General features: G+C 45.5%; 1 protein-coding gene across 1 annotated transcript; it reads left to right on the top strand.

The window, feature by feature from the left end:
* Positions 1-15,264: 15,264 nt before the first annotated feature.
* LOC614416 (chondroitin sulfate proteoglycan 5) lies at positions 15,265-17,146 on the top strand. Its single transcript, XM_010820054.4, is given in 2 exon segments — positions 15,265-15,799; positions 15,802-17,146. Coding segments are annotated over 2 exon segments (1,257 nt in total). The 3' UTR covers positions 16,524-17,146.
* Positions 17,147-17,455: the final 309 nt, after the last annotated feature.

Raw genomic sequence — 17,455 nt, 5'->3', positions numbered from 1 at the left:
CCCTAGGCACATCCAGGGACAACTGGCCAAACATATTCATTGTGTTGTGAACGTATTTATGAGGGAAGATCTGACCCCTCTGGGTTTCCCAGGAGGTGCTAGTAGTAAAGAACCTGCCTGCCAATGCAGGTTAGACATGAGAGACATGGGTTTGACCCCTGGGTTGGGGAGGTCCTCTGGTACAGGGCATGGCAACCCAGTCCAGTATTCTTGCCTGGAGAATCCCATGGACAGAGGAGCCTGGCAGGCTGCAGTCCATGGGGTCACAACAGAGTCAGACACCGCTGAAGCAACTTAGCACCCAGGCATGCTGCCCGCTCTGGTTTGGGTCTTATTCTCCTGTTCTTGTGTCAGCCTGAGGGTGGTTTGCCAGCCTCGGATCCTTTGAAGACCCTTCGCAGCCCATTGCACCCTGCACTGCTCTCTCCTCTCCCTAATCTCTGAGACCTGCTCACCCACCACTCCTTCCCTGCCTCCTCACCCTGTCTCTCCTGCACCGGAGAACCCTGCTGTTGTTTCCCTCCATAACCCCAGCTCATACAGCTGCACCTCTGCACATTTCCTTCCCTGCCCAACTCTCCGCCGCACCCCCTGGCTGGCTTCCTGAGGACACTCACAGAGAATTAAATAAATACATGTGGGCTTCTCTTCTCTGATCAACCTGTGGGCTCCTCAAAACAGAGGCTGAGATTTAATCTTAACAAAACTTGATTCACAAAAATAGACTGCAGGCCTATGGGCCATAGTTTAGCATGTGATTTTTTAAAAACATTGCATTAAAATATTATCTTTTTGGCACTCCACCCTTCCCTTAGGTTTTAGGACTCAAAGCTAGTACACAACCCTCCTCGCACTGTTCCCTGTCCTGTTTGTTTGCATCCTCAGAGCCCAGCACAGTACCTGGAGGTGCGTCGGCTCGGTTCTCACAGTTGGATGAATGAATGGATGAATGGATGAACGAAGTAGAAAGGACACTGCAGCAGGGATCGAAAGCTCTGAGGTCTAGGCTCTGCCACTCACTATGTGACCCAGGCATATTCCTTTATGCTGCAGACCTGTTTTCTCATCTGTAAAATGTATAGGCTGTGTTAGGATTCCTTCTGCAAACACTCAACAAACATTCATTGATAAAGCTCAGACCTAAAAAGCGGGATGTGACACAGTTCATTTCCCTGGAGTTACTTACAGGTGAATTAATTTATTAATATTAAATCTCTGAGCCTCAGGTTTTTCCTCTGGAAATGGGATGATGCTTGCCTGGGGCTGTCATGAGGCTCAAATGAGAGAAGGCAGGCACTCTGCATTGTATTACTCCAAGCCCTCTAAAATCTTGAGCCCTATGACTTGTTTCACACTTTTCTATAAACCAGTCAACAAAAACACTAACTTCACACCCTTATCCTGGCTTTGGAAAGCAGCTGAATGTCAAGATTTCAACCCTGCCTGGGTACTTACTAACTGCATGTCCTTGGGCAAGTTACTGAACCTCTTAGGACCTCCATTTCCTCATCTGATGAATGGAAGTGACTGTTAAATGTTCTCCCATCTCACAGCATGGTTGCGAAGGTGACCAGAAATTGCCCCATCTCGAGTGAATTAAAAACTGAAAACACACCACATTTGGCAAGTGATCTGAGGACTTCTGCCACGGTGAGATATTATGCCCTCCTACCCTCCCTCCATCATCTGCTCTCAGAAAGGGAATAGAAAGTACCACTTACTGACATGGGAAGTGATCCCTGCTAGGGGAAGCTTAACTTTTAATTGGCATCAAAGTCTGAAAGTAGAAGAAGTGGTGTGGCATTTCAGGTGCTGGGGAGGGAGTAGGAGGAGAGTTTGGGGGGCCTGAGAGCCTTTCTGAGTCACTGAAATCGCATGCAATAAACAATGTCACAGTGCTTCTGAAATCTCCCGCCACTCTCATTCAGCCATTTCTCATAGAAAATTCAAGTAGAGCAAGCACTTCACTTCTGCTTGGACCTCAGCTCCCAGCCACGGGGCAGGAGGAAGTTGGGAAAGGAGACCTCTGAGCCCCCTGCTACTTCTAGGTTCTAATGGTATTTCAGAAGGGCAGGAGTGTAGCTGGGAGGGGAAAGGACGATTTCATTTCCCTTTGCCCTCCTCAGTCACCCTTTTTGGTCACTTCACTCCCACACCGGTGGCCAGGGCAGAGCCAGGGTAGGTTGGGGCACATCCTCTGCCCGCCACCGCACCCTCGGAGCCCTCCCAGGTGGGGCGAGGGTGCCCATTTGCGCAATCACTGCCCAGGAATGCAGCTGGGGCAGTTCCCACGGGGCTCTCAGCTCTGGGTGGGACCCTCTCCTCGGCCGGACGATCAGAATCACACTCGGCAAAATATTAATTATTGTTGCTTCCAAAGCCCCACTACCGGCAGATGCCAGGCCCTGCCCAGGAAGTTCAAACAATCAGCGTCTCTGGCATTTTAGTCACCGCCACCCCCCCCCCCCCAGTTGGAGAGCTGGGTCGGTCGTGTGATCCCCGTCCCCTCCTTAGATGAAAGCCACTTCCTGGAACCCAGCCTGGGACCCACAGGTGCCTGGAGGCTGGTGGGGGCTGGGCAGAGTTGGGGTGTGTGTGTAGGTGGGGAATGTAAGGTGAAGACGAGAAGAATAGGAAAGTCTCCAGGAAAAGAGAATAAATACGGTGTAAGTGAACTTATCTAGGATTCTCTTTTTTTCCAAAAGATGTAAGAAAATCGCCCTGAGTCCCAAGCTGCCAAAAGGCAGAGTGGAGGCACTTCCTACTGCACTAATGGCAGGTAATTTCACAGGCAGGATGAACCACCCCAGTCTAATCAGTGGTTGAGCATATTGGGAACGTGAGAAAGCAGTGGGCAGGCCAACCCCTTTCCAGGTGACTGTGGGGCTGTGGCGCTCATACTTTTAGTGGCAGTGAAAATGCCCTGTCAAAATTCAGTGAGGTGGTACAGGTCCTGTAGGGTCTTGTCCCCTGACCTGCATCAGATTTGTGGGAATTTTAGGAAATGGTCTCTTGAAAGTTTCTTGGGACAAATTGCTTAATTGATGTCAATTAAGTATCAGTTGATACTCCAAAGAAGCATTCCAGAATCAGAAACAGTTTCTGAAAAAAAAACACTCATAATTTGTAAATGCATGTCCCCCTGACCCCTCTAAAAACTGGAAACAATACTTGGGGAATGAGCCTATCCACTCCACAGGATATTTCACAGCTCCTAAGAATGATGATTGCAAAGAGTCTTTAATAACATAAGGAAATGCAGAGGCTATAAAGTAGGATACACAACTATACCCACAGGGTGATCACAGCTGTTCGAAAGGAAAAAAGGGAAAAAAGAACCCAAACCAATACACAGAAAACAGGGTGGCAGGAAACACCAAATTGTTGACAGTGGTTTTCTGTGGGTGGTAGGTAATTTCATTTTCTTCTTTCAACTTTTCAGTATTTTTTAATCTTTCTATCTATGGCATATATTACTTTATAGTGAAAACTATCCATGTTTTACTTTAAAAGAGAGAAAGTGGATTATAATAGTAATAATAATAAGCAATAGCAACAACAATAATAGTAAACTAACATCTACTGAGCATTTATTGGGTATCTGTATTAAGCAAGCACTTCTCCTGTTTTTTTTTTAAATCCTTATAACAATCCTGTGAGGTGGACATTATTAATGTGTCTATTTTACAAAAGCTCTGAGATGTTAGGGCATGTCCACAATGTTGAGTTTTGGGCAGTCCAGTCTCCAAGGCCCCCCTGGCCTGTGTGCAGGACTTGCCTTTATATGCTAATTTGGAGGAAGGAACCTCCTATCACTGAGGTCCAAGGGCAAATCCTCCTGCTTCCAGTTTTCTGGTAACGGGTGTGGGCACGTGACCTGAGGCTTGGGCCCTGGACCTGGAGCGCTAGAGAGTTAGAACTCTGCCGTGACAGCTGGCTGCAATGGCATCAGTGTCCTAACTAAGTACTTCCTGGCCAAGGGGTGATTTTGTACCTTCTGCTGCTCTGGGCCTTGAATGTAACCTTAATTTCTGCTCCTTTCCCAAGTCTGCCCCTTTTGAATCCCTGCCCATTCTATTGCATTGGATTCCTTTTTTCTTTTATTTTGTAAGATCATTGGGTCCATCTCTGTGGCTTTTTTTTTTTTTTTTAACTCGAAGAAATTTAATGAATAACAACTTCACTCGGAAACTTAAATGTAGTAACTCACATCCTGAAAGAATGAATGAAAAAATAAACTCCATTATTTCTGAGCTCTTAATTATGGTAAACCAGTTCAGATTATAAAATCAAAATTCCCAGCACTTCATACTTAAGTTTGAAAATGTACTATAGTTTAAATATATAGTGCAGTGAAATTTAAGTGTAAATCCACCCCTCCAGACCTCCAGCCTTAGCTGGAGGGAAAATAGCATATTCTCATGTCCTGATTCATCAAAGGCCAGTTTTCTGGTGTTTTGATGGTTAAATCTGTCCAGTGAGTGTCCATCAATTTTATACAAAGATTTCTCTGTAGGCTGCCTTGCTTCTTCAAATGGGAGTTTGGGAACTTTATTTATTTATTTTTTTGTATTTTATTTTATTTTTAAACTTTACAATATTGTATTGGTTTTGCCATATATCAACATGAATCCGCCACAGGTATACACGTGTTCCCCATCCCTCCTTCCTCCCCGTACCATCCCTCTGGGTCGTCCCAGTGCACCAGCCCCAAGCATCCAGTATCGTGCATCGAACCTGGACTGGTGACTCGTTTCATATATGATATTATACATGTTTCAATGCCATTCTCCCAAATCATCCCATCCTCTCCCTCTCCCACAGAGTCCAAAAGACTGTGGCTTGTTACTAAGAGTTCTGACTGGTGTTGGTGACTTTTCCTGCAGTCTCAGAGCAAATAATGGAAGCAGGACCCTAATCCTGACCTCTCCACCCAGAGCTCAAGCCCTTAACCAAACTTTTTGTCACTAATAATCCGAGCTTCCCTAGAGTATGATAAACATTTCCTGAACTCCTAGAAACAAACCGGAAACACCAGCTTGAAGTTTTTCTCAGAAATTGGCAGCCCCCCCTCCCACTCTATTGCCGTGGGAGCCTGGCAAGCTGATCAACTAAAGGGCAGGAAGCCTGACACAAAAGCCAGGTCAGAGTGGAGCCAACTCCAGCTTCCAGTGACTGGGGTGCGTGGGCCTGGGGAGGAGAGGAAGCAGAGGCGTCTCAGGCCTCACTGGCACTTCCTGGCCAGTGCCGGAGGACTGACTCAGCACCCAGTGTCCTCAGCCTGGAGGCCTCCTTTGACCTGTGGAGGCTGGGAGAGGAGTTTGACTCTCATGGCACCTTACATCCTCCTCTCCCACGCCAGGTTGATAACTTGTTTACACGTCCACCCCCATGCAAGTGTGGCCTTCTAGAGGGCAGGGACAGTCTTTCCCACCCGGAATTCCTCTTGCCCGGTGCATCACTGCTGTTGGAGTGAATTAGAGAATAAGTGCATGAACAGCTTTCCCCATCCCTGTGCTAAGTGGTGGGAAATCTTAAACCCTGGACTTTTCCAAGGCATCTTGGTGAGACAGAACAGCCATGCACTTTGGAGGTGATAAATTTTGTTTCAAAACACGACTCTTGGGATTTCCCTGGCAAGCCAGTAGTTAAGACTCTGTCCTTCCAATGCAGAGGATACAGGTTCGATCCCTGGTCGGGGAACTAGGATCCTACATGCCATTCAGTGTGGCCAAAAAAACAAAACATCAAAACCTGGTTCTCCTACCTATAAAAAGATTCTTTTGTAACTTCTCTGAACCTCAGTTTCCTCATCTGCAGGATGTGTGCTGTCCTTTGTCACTCAGTCATGTTCGACTCTTTGGGACCCCGTGGACTGGGGCCCACCAGGCTCCTCTGTCCATGAGGATTCTCTAGGCAGGAATACCGGAGTGGGTTGCCATGCTGTCCTCCAGGGATCTTCTCAACCCAAGAATTGAACCCAGGTCTCCTGCACTGCAGGCACATTCTTTGCCATTTGAACTACCAGAGGTGTCCAAGAATATTGGAGTGGGTAGCCTATCCCTTCTCCAGGGGATCTTCCCAACCCAGGAATCTAACCGAAGTCTCCTGCACTGCAGGCGAATTCTTTACCGAGCTACCAGGGAAGCCCCTCATCTGCAGGACGGAAACAGTGCTTTAAACTCTCACACTGAGTGATTGGGCAGGTAGGAAAAGTGGGTGACACACAGTAGGCCCTCAGACTCTCCAAATTTGCTTCCGTTTCCCAATATTTCATTCTGGCTCATTTCCTTCTCCTGCTGTCCCTCACCTGAGTACATGCCCAATGATAGGGAAAAGATTAAATAAACTATGGAACACCAGAAAGATAAATGTCAGGCAATCAATAAAAAAGTCATTTAACCAATAATTTTTAACAGAATAGAAAACACTCATATGTTCATGTGAAGTGCAGATAAGGCTAAATTATTCACACTATATCACCTCAGCCATGTAAAATGAGTGTCCAGATGCATGCCGGGACGTGCAATAGCAATTTCTGGAATGATACACAAGAAACTCTTAACAGTGTTTTCCCCTTGGGTAGGAAGAGAAAGTTGGAGAGGACTTTTCACTTTATAACATTCTGTCCTATTTTATATGTATAAAGTAATATATATGCAGCATATAATATTAGATCATGTATTAATTTTTAAATACCCACCCCCGCCAAATGTAGAAAAAACGGAAAGCAAACATACGATTTCAACTGCGGTTATTTGGGGAGCTGTGGAATTATGGGATGACTAAAATAATTCTCCCTGTTATATTTTTCTATGTTTTCCAGGTGTTCTGTGATGAGCATATGGTTCCTCTAGAATCAGAGGGAAGGCAAACACCACTTGGAGTAGCTCCCCTGGGGTAGGGAGAGCAGGAAGGATGAGCAGGTGATGGTTCCAAAGGGCCAAGGGAGCATGAGGCGTATCTGGGCAGAGGTGGTTGTATTTTTGGAGCCATGTGGTTCCTGCTGAGTCAACTAACTAGTTGTTTGGCCCCAGCCTGCCAGTGGAGGCAGGAAATGCTCCCACTCCTGCCCTGGTTTATGCTTAGTCATCCTCTGGGAAAGCAGGGTAGGGGTGGGGGCAGGAGGTGAGTTGGGAGTCTCCTTCTGCCCCTGGAGCCTTCTAGGCAGAGAAATGCCCCGAAGGGGTCTAAGACCTGGGCATCCTATCCACCTGGCACTGTCACCTTGGGGCAGGCAGCAGCTGGGAGCAAGCCGGGAGGGTTGGGGAGGGGTACGAAAATAATGGCCCTCTGGCGTTTAGCAGACAGACCACATCCTCCCCTGGAAGCTGCTGTGACTATTAATTACCATTTATCCAGGGCTTTGAGATTCCCCAGATGAAAGATGTACCAGAAGGAGTGTCATGATGAATCTGTGTTTATGGTATTGACTTTTCATCCCAAACATCCGTCATGACAATCATGTGTCTCTCTCCTAACCTTCCATCGCCCTGACGTCACAGCCTCAAAGCAGAGAAGTTGAGCATCAGTATCAAATGATGCTGAAGGGGAGGTAGGAAGGGCAGGGGCAGTTCATCCCCCATGATCCTACATTTCAGATGGGTAAACTGACTGCTCCATTCCCCACGCCCCCCCCCCCCCCCGGCTTAAAAGGAGGAAATTATGATGAAGCCAAAGAAACTGAGGAAGGAAGCCTTGGTTGCTGTTGTTCAGTGGATCAGTGGTATCTAACTCTTGGCGACCCCATGGACTGCAGCATGCCAAGCTTCCCTGTCCTTCACCATCTCCCGGGACTTGCTCAAATGCATGTCCATTGAGTTAGTGATGCCATCCAACTGTCTCGTGCTCTGTCACTCCCTTCTCCTCCTGCCTTCAATCCTTCCCAGCATCAGAGGCTTTTCTAATGAGTCGGCTCTTCGCATCAGGTGACCAAAGTATTGGAGCTTCAGCTACAGCATCAGTCCTTCCAATGACTATTCAGGATTGGTTTCCTTGGAGAGAGGGGCTATGGATTCCTCTGGACCTGAGTCCAGATTCTGCCCCTTGTGTGGACTGCCTCTCAAGGGACAGGAGAAATCCCAGAGCTCTCTGGCTCAGAGTATGCAACGCCGAGCAGGTCCATCCCTATATACACAATTCCAACTTCTGATTCCTCTAGCAAACTGAATCACTTCTTTGTTGATTGCTTCTGAACCCTTGACCATGGCCAAATTCTGTCATCTCCTGGCTCTATGAATTTGGGTGGGAAACTCTGGTTTTCTGGACTCTTCTAATTCTGTCTTTTCTTATTTTATACAAGAAGATAATTGATCTGTAAAGCTGCTTAATGTGTTTCTGAGCAGATGTACACAGCAAATCCAATGGAGAGAGAGTCATGAAGGGGCCAGCCCCTCTCTTAAGGAGACTGCATTCTTACAGGAGAGTAGGGTCTTCGTTTATGAGATATTTAACAATCTCAGAGAGAAGGATGGCAGAGAAAATCCTAGATCCCCAAGAAGAGGAGAATAGTTGTGGCCTAGAGAACTTGGGAGACTGCCAGGATCCAAGTATGGAGCTACAAAGGGACCCAGCCTAAGTGGAGATAGTGAAGAGCCCATCGAGGCCAAATGCAACGTTTACGAGAGGATGTGGGCAGGCAGGCAGGCAGGCTGGGGGAGATTGTGAAGGCCCTTGAATGTCAAGCTAAAGAATTAGAATTTTATCCAGAGGACAGTCGGAACCTACTGAGTTTCTGAGCCAGAGGATAATACAATGCAAAGTTGAATAAGAGGTAAAACATTTTCACCAGGAGGTGAATCTTGGCTTCTCTGAGTCAGCAGCCCCATCATGGAATTCACCATCTCCCTCCTCAGTCCAGACCCCAAAATCTATTTCGGCTGATGACACACAAGAAAAATGTCACCTCCCCTGGTTGCCCTCTGATACACTACCGAGTGTTATTTTCTTCATAACACTTATCACCTTTGGAAATGATCTTGTTTATGTACTTGTTTTCTTCCTCCTTCTCTGCTGTTCATGGAATATAAGCAGAATGGGGTGGTTGGGGGATTGTTATGTTTTGTTTGCTGTTTCATTTCCAGCAGCTATGACAGTACCAGGCTGCTGTCAGATGCTCAGTGTGTATTTGTGGAATGAATGAGTAGATGGATTGATAAATACATTAATGGCACACTATTTTCTCAGTCACACCATCCCCAAGCCCCATGGTGATTCTTGACTCATGCTTCTTCCTGCTCTGCAGAATCCAGTCATTCATTGCCACGTCTATGGACATGATCTCTGCATCCCTACTTGCCCTCCCTCCCCTTTGCATTTACACCTGGACTCTCTCAGACAACTCTAAGCTCCTTGAGGACAGACACTCCCCTTCATTTCCCCTGTGGGGGTCAGCACAGGGCCTAAGTGATAACAGTTCCCACTGGTCCAGTCTTTACAGTTGTCCAAATGCTTTTCACATGATCCTGGTATACCTTGGGCAGGGTCAGACTCAGACTCCAGCCCTCAATTCTAAACCACATGCTTATTCTTTTTTCTGATTCATGCATGATTTATGATGAGTGAATGAATGAATGAGTGAGTGAGCAAATTAGTGCTGGAAGTGCTCAAGAGCAATTGTAGAGGGAGAAACTAAAATGGAAGACCTGTTGAGGACCATGTCAGTCCCCAACATATTGACACAAAAGGAGAGAGAGTGACTGGGTGCTGGGGATGAGTGGGGAGAGCCAAAATCTGGGGCTGGAAATGGCTAATTCCCCAGATGTTAGATGACTTGCTCTCATGTGTCGTGTACCCGCCTCCTCTGTTTTCTTCTAAAACAGAAAGACATATAGCAAACTTGGGAGAAAACATCAGAGACAAAGTTAAAGGAGCAAGGGATTCTGAGTCCAAAAGAGATATAACTTATTGGTTTGTGAACTACTGTGTTTGTAAGCAGTAAGAATTAAAAATATAAGCAATTCCATTGGACAAAAATTGAAAAAGGACAAAAATATATCAAGAAAAAAGAATATGAAAATCACTGGTTATTTCACCATCCAGAAAAAGTCATTCTAACATTTTGATGCACATCTGTTCAGACTACATAAATGTTACTTATAAATATAAGCACATATAATATTTATATAAATCATACTTATATACTTTATTATATACCATAGATATTATATATACAAGTATGAACATACTTTAAAAAGTAAATGATATACATACAGTTGTGTAATCTAATTTTTGTTCACTTAATAATATGTAGTGAACACAAAGGAGATTTTATAAGCCCAAAGGGCAGTATGAAAAGATAACCTTTGGGGTAAACAGGAAGCCACAGAAGAGATATGAGTATAAAGTGAGCGGTTAAGCTCTGGGTTTTGATAAATATTATTAAAGTAAATAAATCTTAGATGTCCTGCCAGTTTAGGTAATTATTAGCTCTCTATCAGCAAGGCCACAAAGTCATAGACTCACAGGATGTTGATACTTGAAGGAGCCTTCGAGCTGATCTAATTCAACCCCCTTCCCTTAGGTATTGAGAAACTCCAAGCCCTGGGACATGAACTAAGTTGTCTAAAGAGACATGACTGGTGAGCCACAGAGCTGGAGTGAGTATGGAGTGCCCTGATTCCCAGTCCAGTGGTCTTGCCACTAAACCACACACATATGCTCTCCAACCACGGGCACTGACACGCAGAATGGAACAGAGAAGATGAGGCCCCAGGCTCAGTGGTTCTCCAGGTGTATAATACCAATGGAGGTGCGTGTGTGTGTAAGAGGCCACCAAGTGTCCCCAGGCAGGTGACTAGGGAGACATAGAGCACAGCAGCTGAGAATGGTTGGCTGTGATATCAGACCACTGAGAACCAAACTGTGGTTCCCTTATTGATCTTGTTGTATGACTTTGGGCAATTTACTTAAACCTTCTTGCTTCAATTTCTCCAGCTGTAAAAAGGGTAGCAGGACCTAATTCAACACATTGCAGTGAGAATTAAGAGATCATGAACACAAGGGGCGGACCAAGGTGTTTGACATATAGAAAGAGCTCAATAAATGTAAGCCGTCATGATTATTGATGCTCTGGCATGAAGCTCAATGTTCTTGTAAACTTTAAAAAAGAGCTTAAGGGCACATCGCAGCCCATCCTTGGCTGAAGGCATCTGTGGGGACAGAGGACTTAGAAACAAGCCCAGTTCTGGAGCTCTGTGAGTCCCCCACTGTGAGGGCTGTAGCTAAGAGAGGCCATTATACAAAGGAGGACATGTGGCTTGGAGTGGAGCTGTAGGCAGCTGGGGACTCAGGGACTGACTAGTGTTCTTATTGGAAATCACCCCAAGATGTAGCTGTGAGTCCATCTTCACACTCCCTGAGCTAGTCAATTATTGGGCAAATCAAGGGTCCAAAAAAATTTATTCTGCATTTTTCAATCTATTTAAAAAATAATCAACTGTTTAAAGCTAAAAGAATAGCAAGTTATTATGAGGTTTATAACAAATGTAGAACTAAATTCATTACAACACAAAGTAGCACAAAGGCTGGAAAGAGGGACAAGTCAATATGTAATTAGAAGTTCTTCCAGTTACACATAATAGTACTATTTGAAGGTAGTGATAAGTTAAAGATGGATATTTTAAACCTCAGTTAAACCGTTAACTACAACAACATAAGTATAACCAATAAGCCAACAGTGGGCAAAACACTGAACTATAGAAAATACTCAATTTGTCCAAAAAAGGCAGGAAAAGAGAAAAAAAGATTCAAAAGCAAAGGAGACAAATAGAACACGAACAGAAAAATACTGAATTTAACCTTAATCATATTAATGATTGCAACCCACTCCAGTACTCTTGCCTGGGAAATCCCATGGGCGGAGGAGCCTGGTAGGCTACAGTCCATGGGGTTGCTAAAAGTCAGACACAACTGAGAGATTTCACTTTCACTTTTTACTTTCATGCACTGGAGAAGGAAATGGCAATCCACTCCAGTATTCTTGCCTGTAGAATCCCAGGGACGGGAGCCTGGTGGGCTGCCATCTATGGGGTCGCACAGAGTTGGACATGACTGACGTGACTTAGCAGCAGCAGCATATTCATAATTACATTAAAGGTAATGTAAAAGACAGGGATGGTCAGATTGAATAAGGAAAGTAAGACTCTACTATATGCTGTGTATAAAAAAAACAGCTCTCAATATAAATACACAGATAGATTAAAAGTAAAATAAAAGGATATAACATGCAAACAATCAAAAGATAGAAAGAGTAACAAGGAGATCAAACCAGTCAATCTTAAAGGAAATCAACCCTGAATATTCATTGGAAGGACTAATGCCAAAGCTGAAGCTCCAATACTCTGGCCACCTGACTCAAAGAGCTGACTCATTGGAAAAGACCCTGATGCTGGGAGAGATTGAGGGCAGGAGGAGAAGAGGGCGAGAGAAGATGAGACGATTGAATGGTATCACAGATGCAATGTACATGAACTTGGGCAAACTCTGGGAGATGGTGAGGGACAGAGAGGCCTGGCGTGCTGCAGTCCATGGGGTCACAAAGAGTTGAACACACCTTGGCGACTGAACAACAGGGTAGCAGTATGAGGCAATCTAGACAACAGAACAAGGACCGGAACAACAGACAAAGGGGGACATTTCATAACAATAAAGGCGTCAATTGATCAAGAGGATGTTCTGGGCTGCGATAAGCCGCTTCAGTTGTGTCCGACTCTGTGCGACCCTATGGACCATAGCTTGCCAGGCTCCTCTGTCCACGGGATTCTCCAGGCAAGAATACTGGAGTGGGTTGCCATACCCTTCTCCAGGGGATCTTCCCAAGCCAGGGATCGAACCAGGATCTCTTATGTCTCCTGCATTGGCAGGCAGGTTCTTTACCACTAGCGCCACCTGGTAAGCCCACAATCAAGAGGATACACTGATCTAAACATTACTGCACTGAACAGAATTTCAGAATACATGAAGCAGAAACTGGTGGAACTCAAAGGAGAGAGAGGCAAATAACTGATAGAAGAGTAGACCGGAAGTCACTAAGGATATAGAACAACATTAGCAATCAACGTGACCTATTTAACAGTTCATAACACTCCACCCCAAAACAGAGAAATACATATTTGTTTTTCCAAGTGCCATGAAACATTCACCAAGACAGACTGTATTTGGGGACCACAAAATCAAAGTGTCAATAAACTTAAGGAATTGAAATCACACGAAGTATGTTTCCTGACTACCATAGAATTAAACTAGAAATCAATAACTGCATGATATCTAGAAAATCTCCCAAGTTTTGAAAATAAAGAGGTCAAAGTGGAAATTACAAGATAAATTAAAACATATTTTGAACTGAATGAAAATGAGAACACAACATATCAAAATGTATGGGATGCTTAGAGGGAAATTCATATCTTTAAAGGTTTATTTTTAAAAAAAGAAGAAAGTACAAAATCAATTATTGATTTTCACCTTAAGAAACTAGAAAGAGTAACTTGAACACAAAATAAACAGGAAGAGGGAAAAATAAAGATAAGAGTAGAAATCAATGAAGTAGAAAATGGACAAATAGTACAGAAAAATCAATGAAACTGAAAGCCTAGTTCTTTGAAAATATAAATAAAATTGTAAATTTCTAACCAGGCTGGTCAGGAAAAAGCAAGAAAAGACAAAAATTACTAATATCTGGAATGAGGGAGGGAAGACTATTATAAATTGTAAGATCTTAAAGTGATAATAAGGAAATATTATTAGCAACTTTATGCTACCTAGTTCAGCACTTTTGATAAAAATAAATTATTTGAAAGACACAAACCACCAAAATTCATTCAAGAAGAAACAAATAAATGGAATAGCTTTATGTCTACTAAAGAAATGGAATTTATAGCTGAAAAGCTTGAGAGAAAACCTCAGGCCCCAGTGACTTCACTGATAAGTTCTACCAAACATTTAAGGAATGTCAATTCTATATAATCTCTTTCAGAAATTAGAAGAGCAAAAAACTCTTTCCCATTCTTTTTATGAGGGCAGAATTATTCTGATATCAAAATCAGACAAATACATGACAAGAAGAGACTAGAGACAATATCCCCCATAAACATTAACACAAATACTTAAAATACTAGGAAATTAAACCCAGCAATATATAAGAAAGATAATATATCATGATAAAGTGAGGCTTATCCCAGGAATGCAAGGTTTGATTAACACCCAAATTAATCCATGTAGTGAAATTAAGAAAGCAACTTGATCTACAATGGTTTGAAAAAGTCTTAGGAATACATTTAACAACAGAAGTGCAAGACTTGTACACTGAAAACTACAAAACATTGTTGAAATAAATTAAATAAAACCTAAAGAAACGAAAAGATACCCGTGTTCATGGATCAGAAGACCTACCATTGAGGAACTTACCAAACAAATCTACAGATTTAACACAAGTAGTCCTACCAAAATTTCAGCTGATCCTGTGGCAGAAATTGACAAACTGATACTAAAATCCCAGTTAAAATTCAAGGAACCCAAAATAGACAAAACAGTGTTGTGAATGAAAAATAGGGAATTCCCTGGCAGTCCAGTGGTTAGATCTCTGCACTTCCACTGCCTAGAGCCTAAGTTCAATCCCTGGTCAAAGAACTAAGATTCCTCAAGCCACACGAAGAAGAATGAAGAGTTGAAGGACTTCCTGATTTTCAAACTTACTGTAATGCTGCAATAATCATGACAGTGTGGTACTGGTATAAGGATAGACATGTAGGTCAATGAATTACATAAAATACTCTTAAAATGAAATAATAAAACAGCTTATTTAAAGAAAATTTTCAACAGATACTTTATCAAAGAAGATATATGAATGGTCAATAAGCACATGAGACAATTCTCAAAATCATAAGTGTGAAAATGCAAATTTAAAAAATTCAGTGACTACAGAGAAGGCAATGGCAACCCACTCCAGTACTCTTGCCTGGAAAATCCCATGGGCGGAGGAGCCTGGTAGGCTGCAGTCCATGGGGTCGCTAAGAGTCAGGCACGACTAAGCGACTTCACTTTCACTTTCCACTTTCATGGGTTGGAGAAGGAAATGGCAACCCACTCCAGTGTTCTTGCCTGGAGAACCCCAGGGACGGGGGAGCCTGGTGGGCTGCCGTCTATGGGGTCGCACAGAGTCGGACACGACTGACGCAACTTAGCAGCAGTAGCAGCAGCAGGCACCAAAGGACCCATCTGTGAGGCCTCCTTCCCACAAAGACTGGCCTTCGGAAGGATGAGGTGGGCATGTCCACCAAGGTCCTCCATCTTGACAACCCTACTCAAGACTCAAGGAGACACACAGAAAGCAATACACAAGGCCTTGTATGTGAAAAGCTACAGGAAAGAAGAGGTGGTGTTGGCAGGTCCATTAGTACCTTTCTGGCTACAGTGCCTGAGGCGGGCAGCGCCGTCGAGGCAGACACGCCGGTGAAGAGCGTCCGGGCGTGGGAGCCGCGTGCTAACGACACGCGGGAGAAGGCCGGCCCACCAGCAGCTGGGAAAGATGAGACTTCTCGGAATGCGCCTGGCGGTGAGCAGGCCTTGGTGGGCCCTGGGGTCGGGGCTGAGGAGGCGCTGGAGGCGTCGGCGGCGGTGACAGGCACAGCTTGGCTGGAGGCTGAGAGCCCAGGCCTGGGCGGAGTGACCGCAGAGGCGGGCAGCGGCGATACCCAGGCCCTTCCAGCCACGCTCCCGACTCCCGACGAGGCCCTCGGGCCGTCCTCGACATCCGCAGCCACCTTCGAGGCTATGGAGGCCAGTGAACCACCCTCCCCACCCCTGGCGACAAGCCGAGCCCAGGCCCTGAACTCCCCAAGGAGAGCCGCACGGAGGTTTGGCTGAACCTGGGAGGCAGCACACCTGACCCTCATGGGCCAGCACCCACGTACCCCTTTCAGGGCACACTGGAGCCCCACCCAGCGTCAGATATAATTGACATTGACTACTTTGAAGGATTGGATGGTGAGGGCCATGGCGCCGACCTGGGGAGCTTCCCTGGGACGCCAGGTACCTCAGAGCACCACCCTGATCCCCGGGGAGAGACCCCTTCCTGGAGCCTGCTTGACTTAAATGATGACTTCACTCCCTTTGATGAGTCTGATTTCTACCCTACCACATCCTTCTATGATGACTTGGATGAAGAGGAGGAAGAAGAGGAGGACAAGGATGCAGTGGGAGGCGGAGACCTGGAAGATGAAAATGACCTTCTAGTGCCCACTGAGAAGCCTGGTCTGGGGCCTGGGACAGGCCAGCCCACCAGTCGGTGGCACGCTGTCCCTCCGCAGCATACTCTGGGGATGGTCCCTGGCAGCAGCATCGCCCGCAGGCCCCGCCCAGGAGAGCCAGGCAGGGACCTGGCCCCAAGCGAGAATGGCACCGTGTGCCGCAGTGGCTTTGTGAGACATAACGGCTCCTGCCGGTCAGTGTGCAACCTCTTCCCAAGTTACTGTCACAACGGCGGCCAGTGCTACCTGGTGGAGAACACTGGGGCCTTCTGCAGGTAAGGATGTGGCAGGCAGATGTCCAGGGGGTTTGTCAACTCCTGAAGGGGGCATGGGAGGCTGCCTCAGCAGAGAGGGGGATGTGACAGATTCCCAGAGCTTGTGTGTTTATGGGTCAAGAGGTGGTCCCAGTAAATATTCTACAGACTAACAGCGTAAATGTACTTCCTGTGAGCTTATCACTAGGAGAGTTTCCTCAGAAGTAAGATTGTGCATTTCCTCTAAGTGTTGTGCCCTTTACCAAACCAGTAAACTATAAAGGCGAAACGAAAGGACTTGGCCAAGGATTTTGGAAAAGGCCTTTGCTGGCTTGAGGGCAAGTTCTTGTTGGCAGGTTCTAGCTAAACTTGCAGAAGGAGAAGGTCCATAAACACCCTGGGAGAAGAGAGAACTGCTGACCACTCCATCTGAGCCATGTGCAAAGCAGAAGAAGGGCTCTATGACCCTGGGGGGCACGTGCTTCAGGTGGCATGAATGAGGACCTTCTCATTGGATAAAGACCCAGAGAGCAGCCAGGTCAAGTCAAGCAGAGTGTTCTTCCTCACACAGCAGACGTTTGGCGTTTCTTAGTTCTGGATAGTGACTTTGCTCCTTCTACCTTGGTTGTTGTCTTCCTGGAGATACTCAGTCTGATATGTTTTAAAGACCCAGAGAGTTTAGTGTCAGAGTAAGGATATTGTGTGCAGCCACCAGCCCATGCCTCATTAGTAATTAACCCCATATACCTCCCCTAACGGCAAGGTAGTTAACCTGCTGGAGAGCTCACGGGCTGATTCTTATTCTGGATGAAGCACATGTCCAGGGCTGAGTGGTTTGCTTCTCTCCATCCTTTACAGGCCCTAGAAGTGGCAAGTAGACCTCAGAGTCTTCTGGGACTTGTTTCCACGGGTCCTAAGAGTGAAACATATCTGTAATCTGGGTATCTCTATTTTTTT

This window comes from Bos taurus, chromosome 26, assembly GCF_002263795.3.
Source record: "Bos taurus isolate L1 Dominette 01449 registration number 42190680 breed Hereford chromosome 26, ARS-UCD2.0, whole genome shotgun sequence".
NCBI classification, from domain to species: Eukaryota; Metazoa; Chordata; class Mammalia; order Artiodactyla; family Bovidae; genus Bos; species Bos taurus.
Note: the sequence above shows the minus strand (reverse complement) of the source record. Positions and strands in the feature narration are given on the sequence as shown.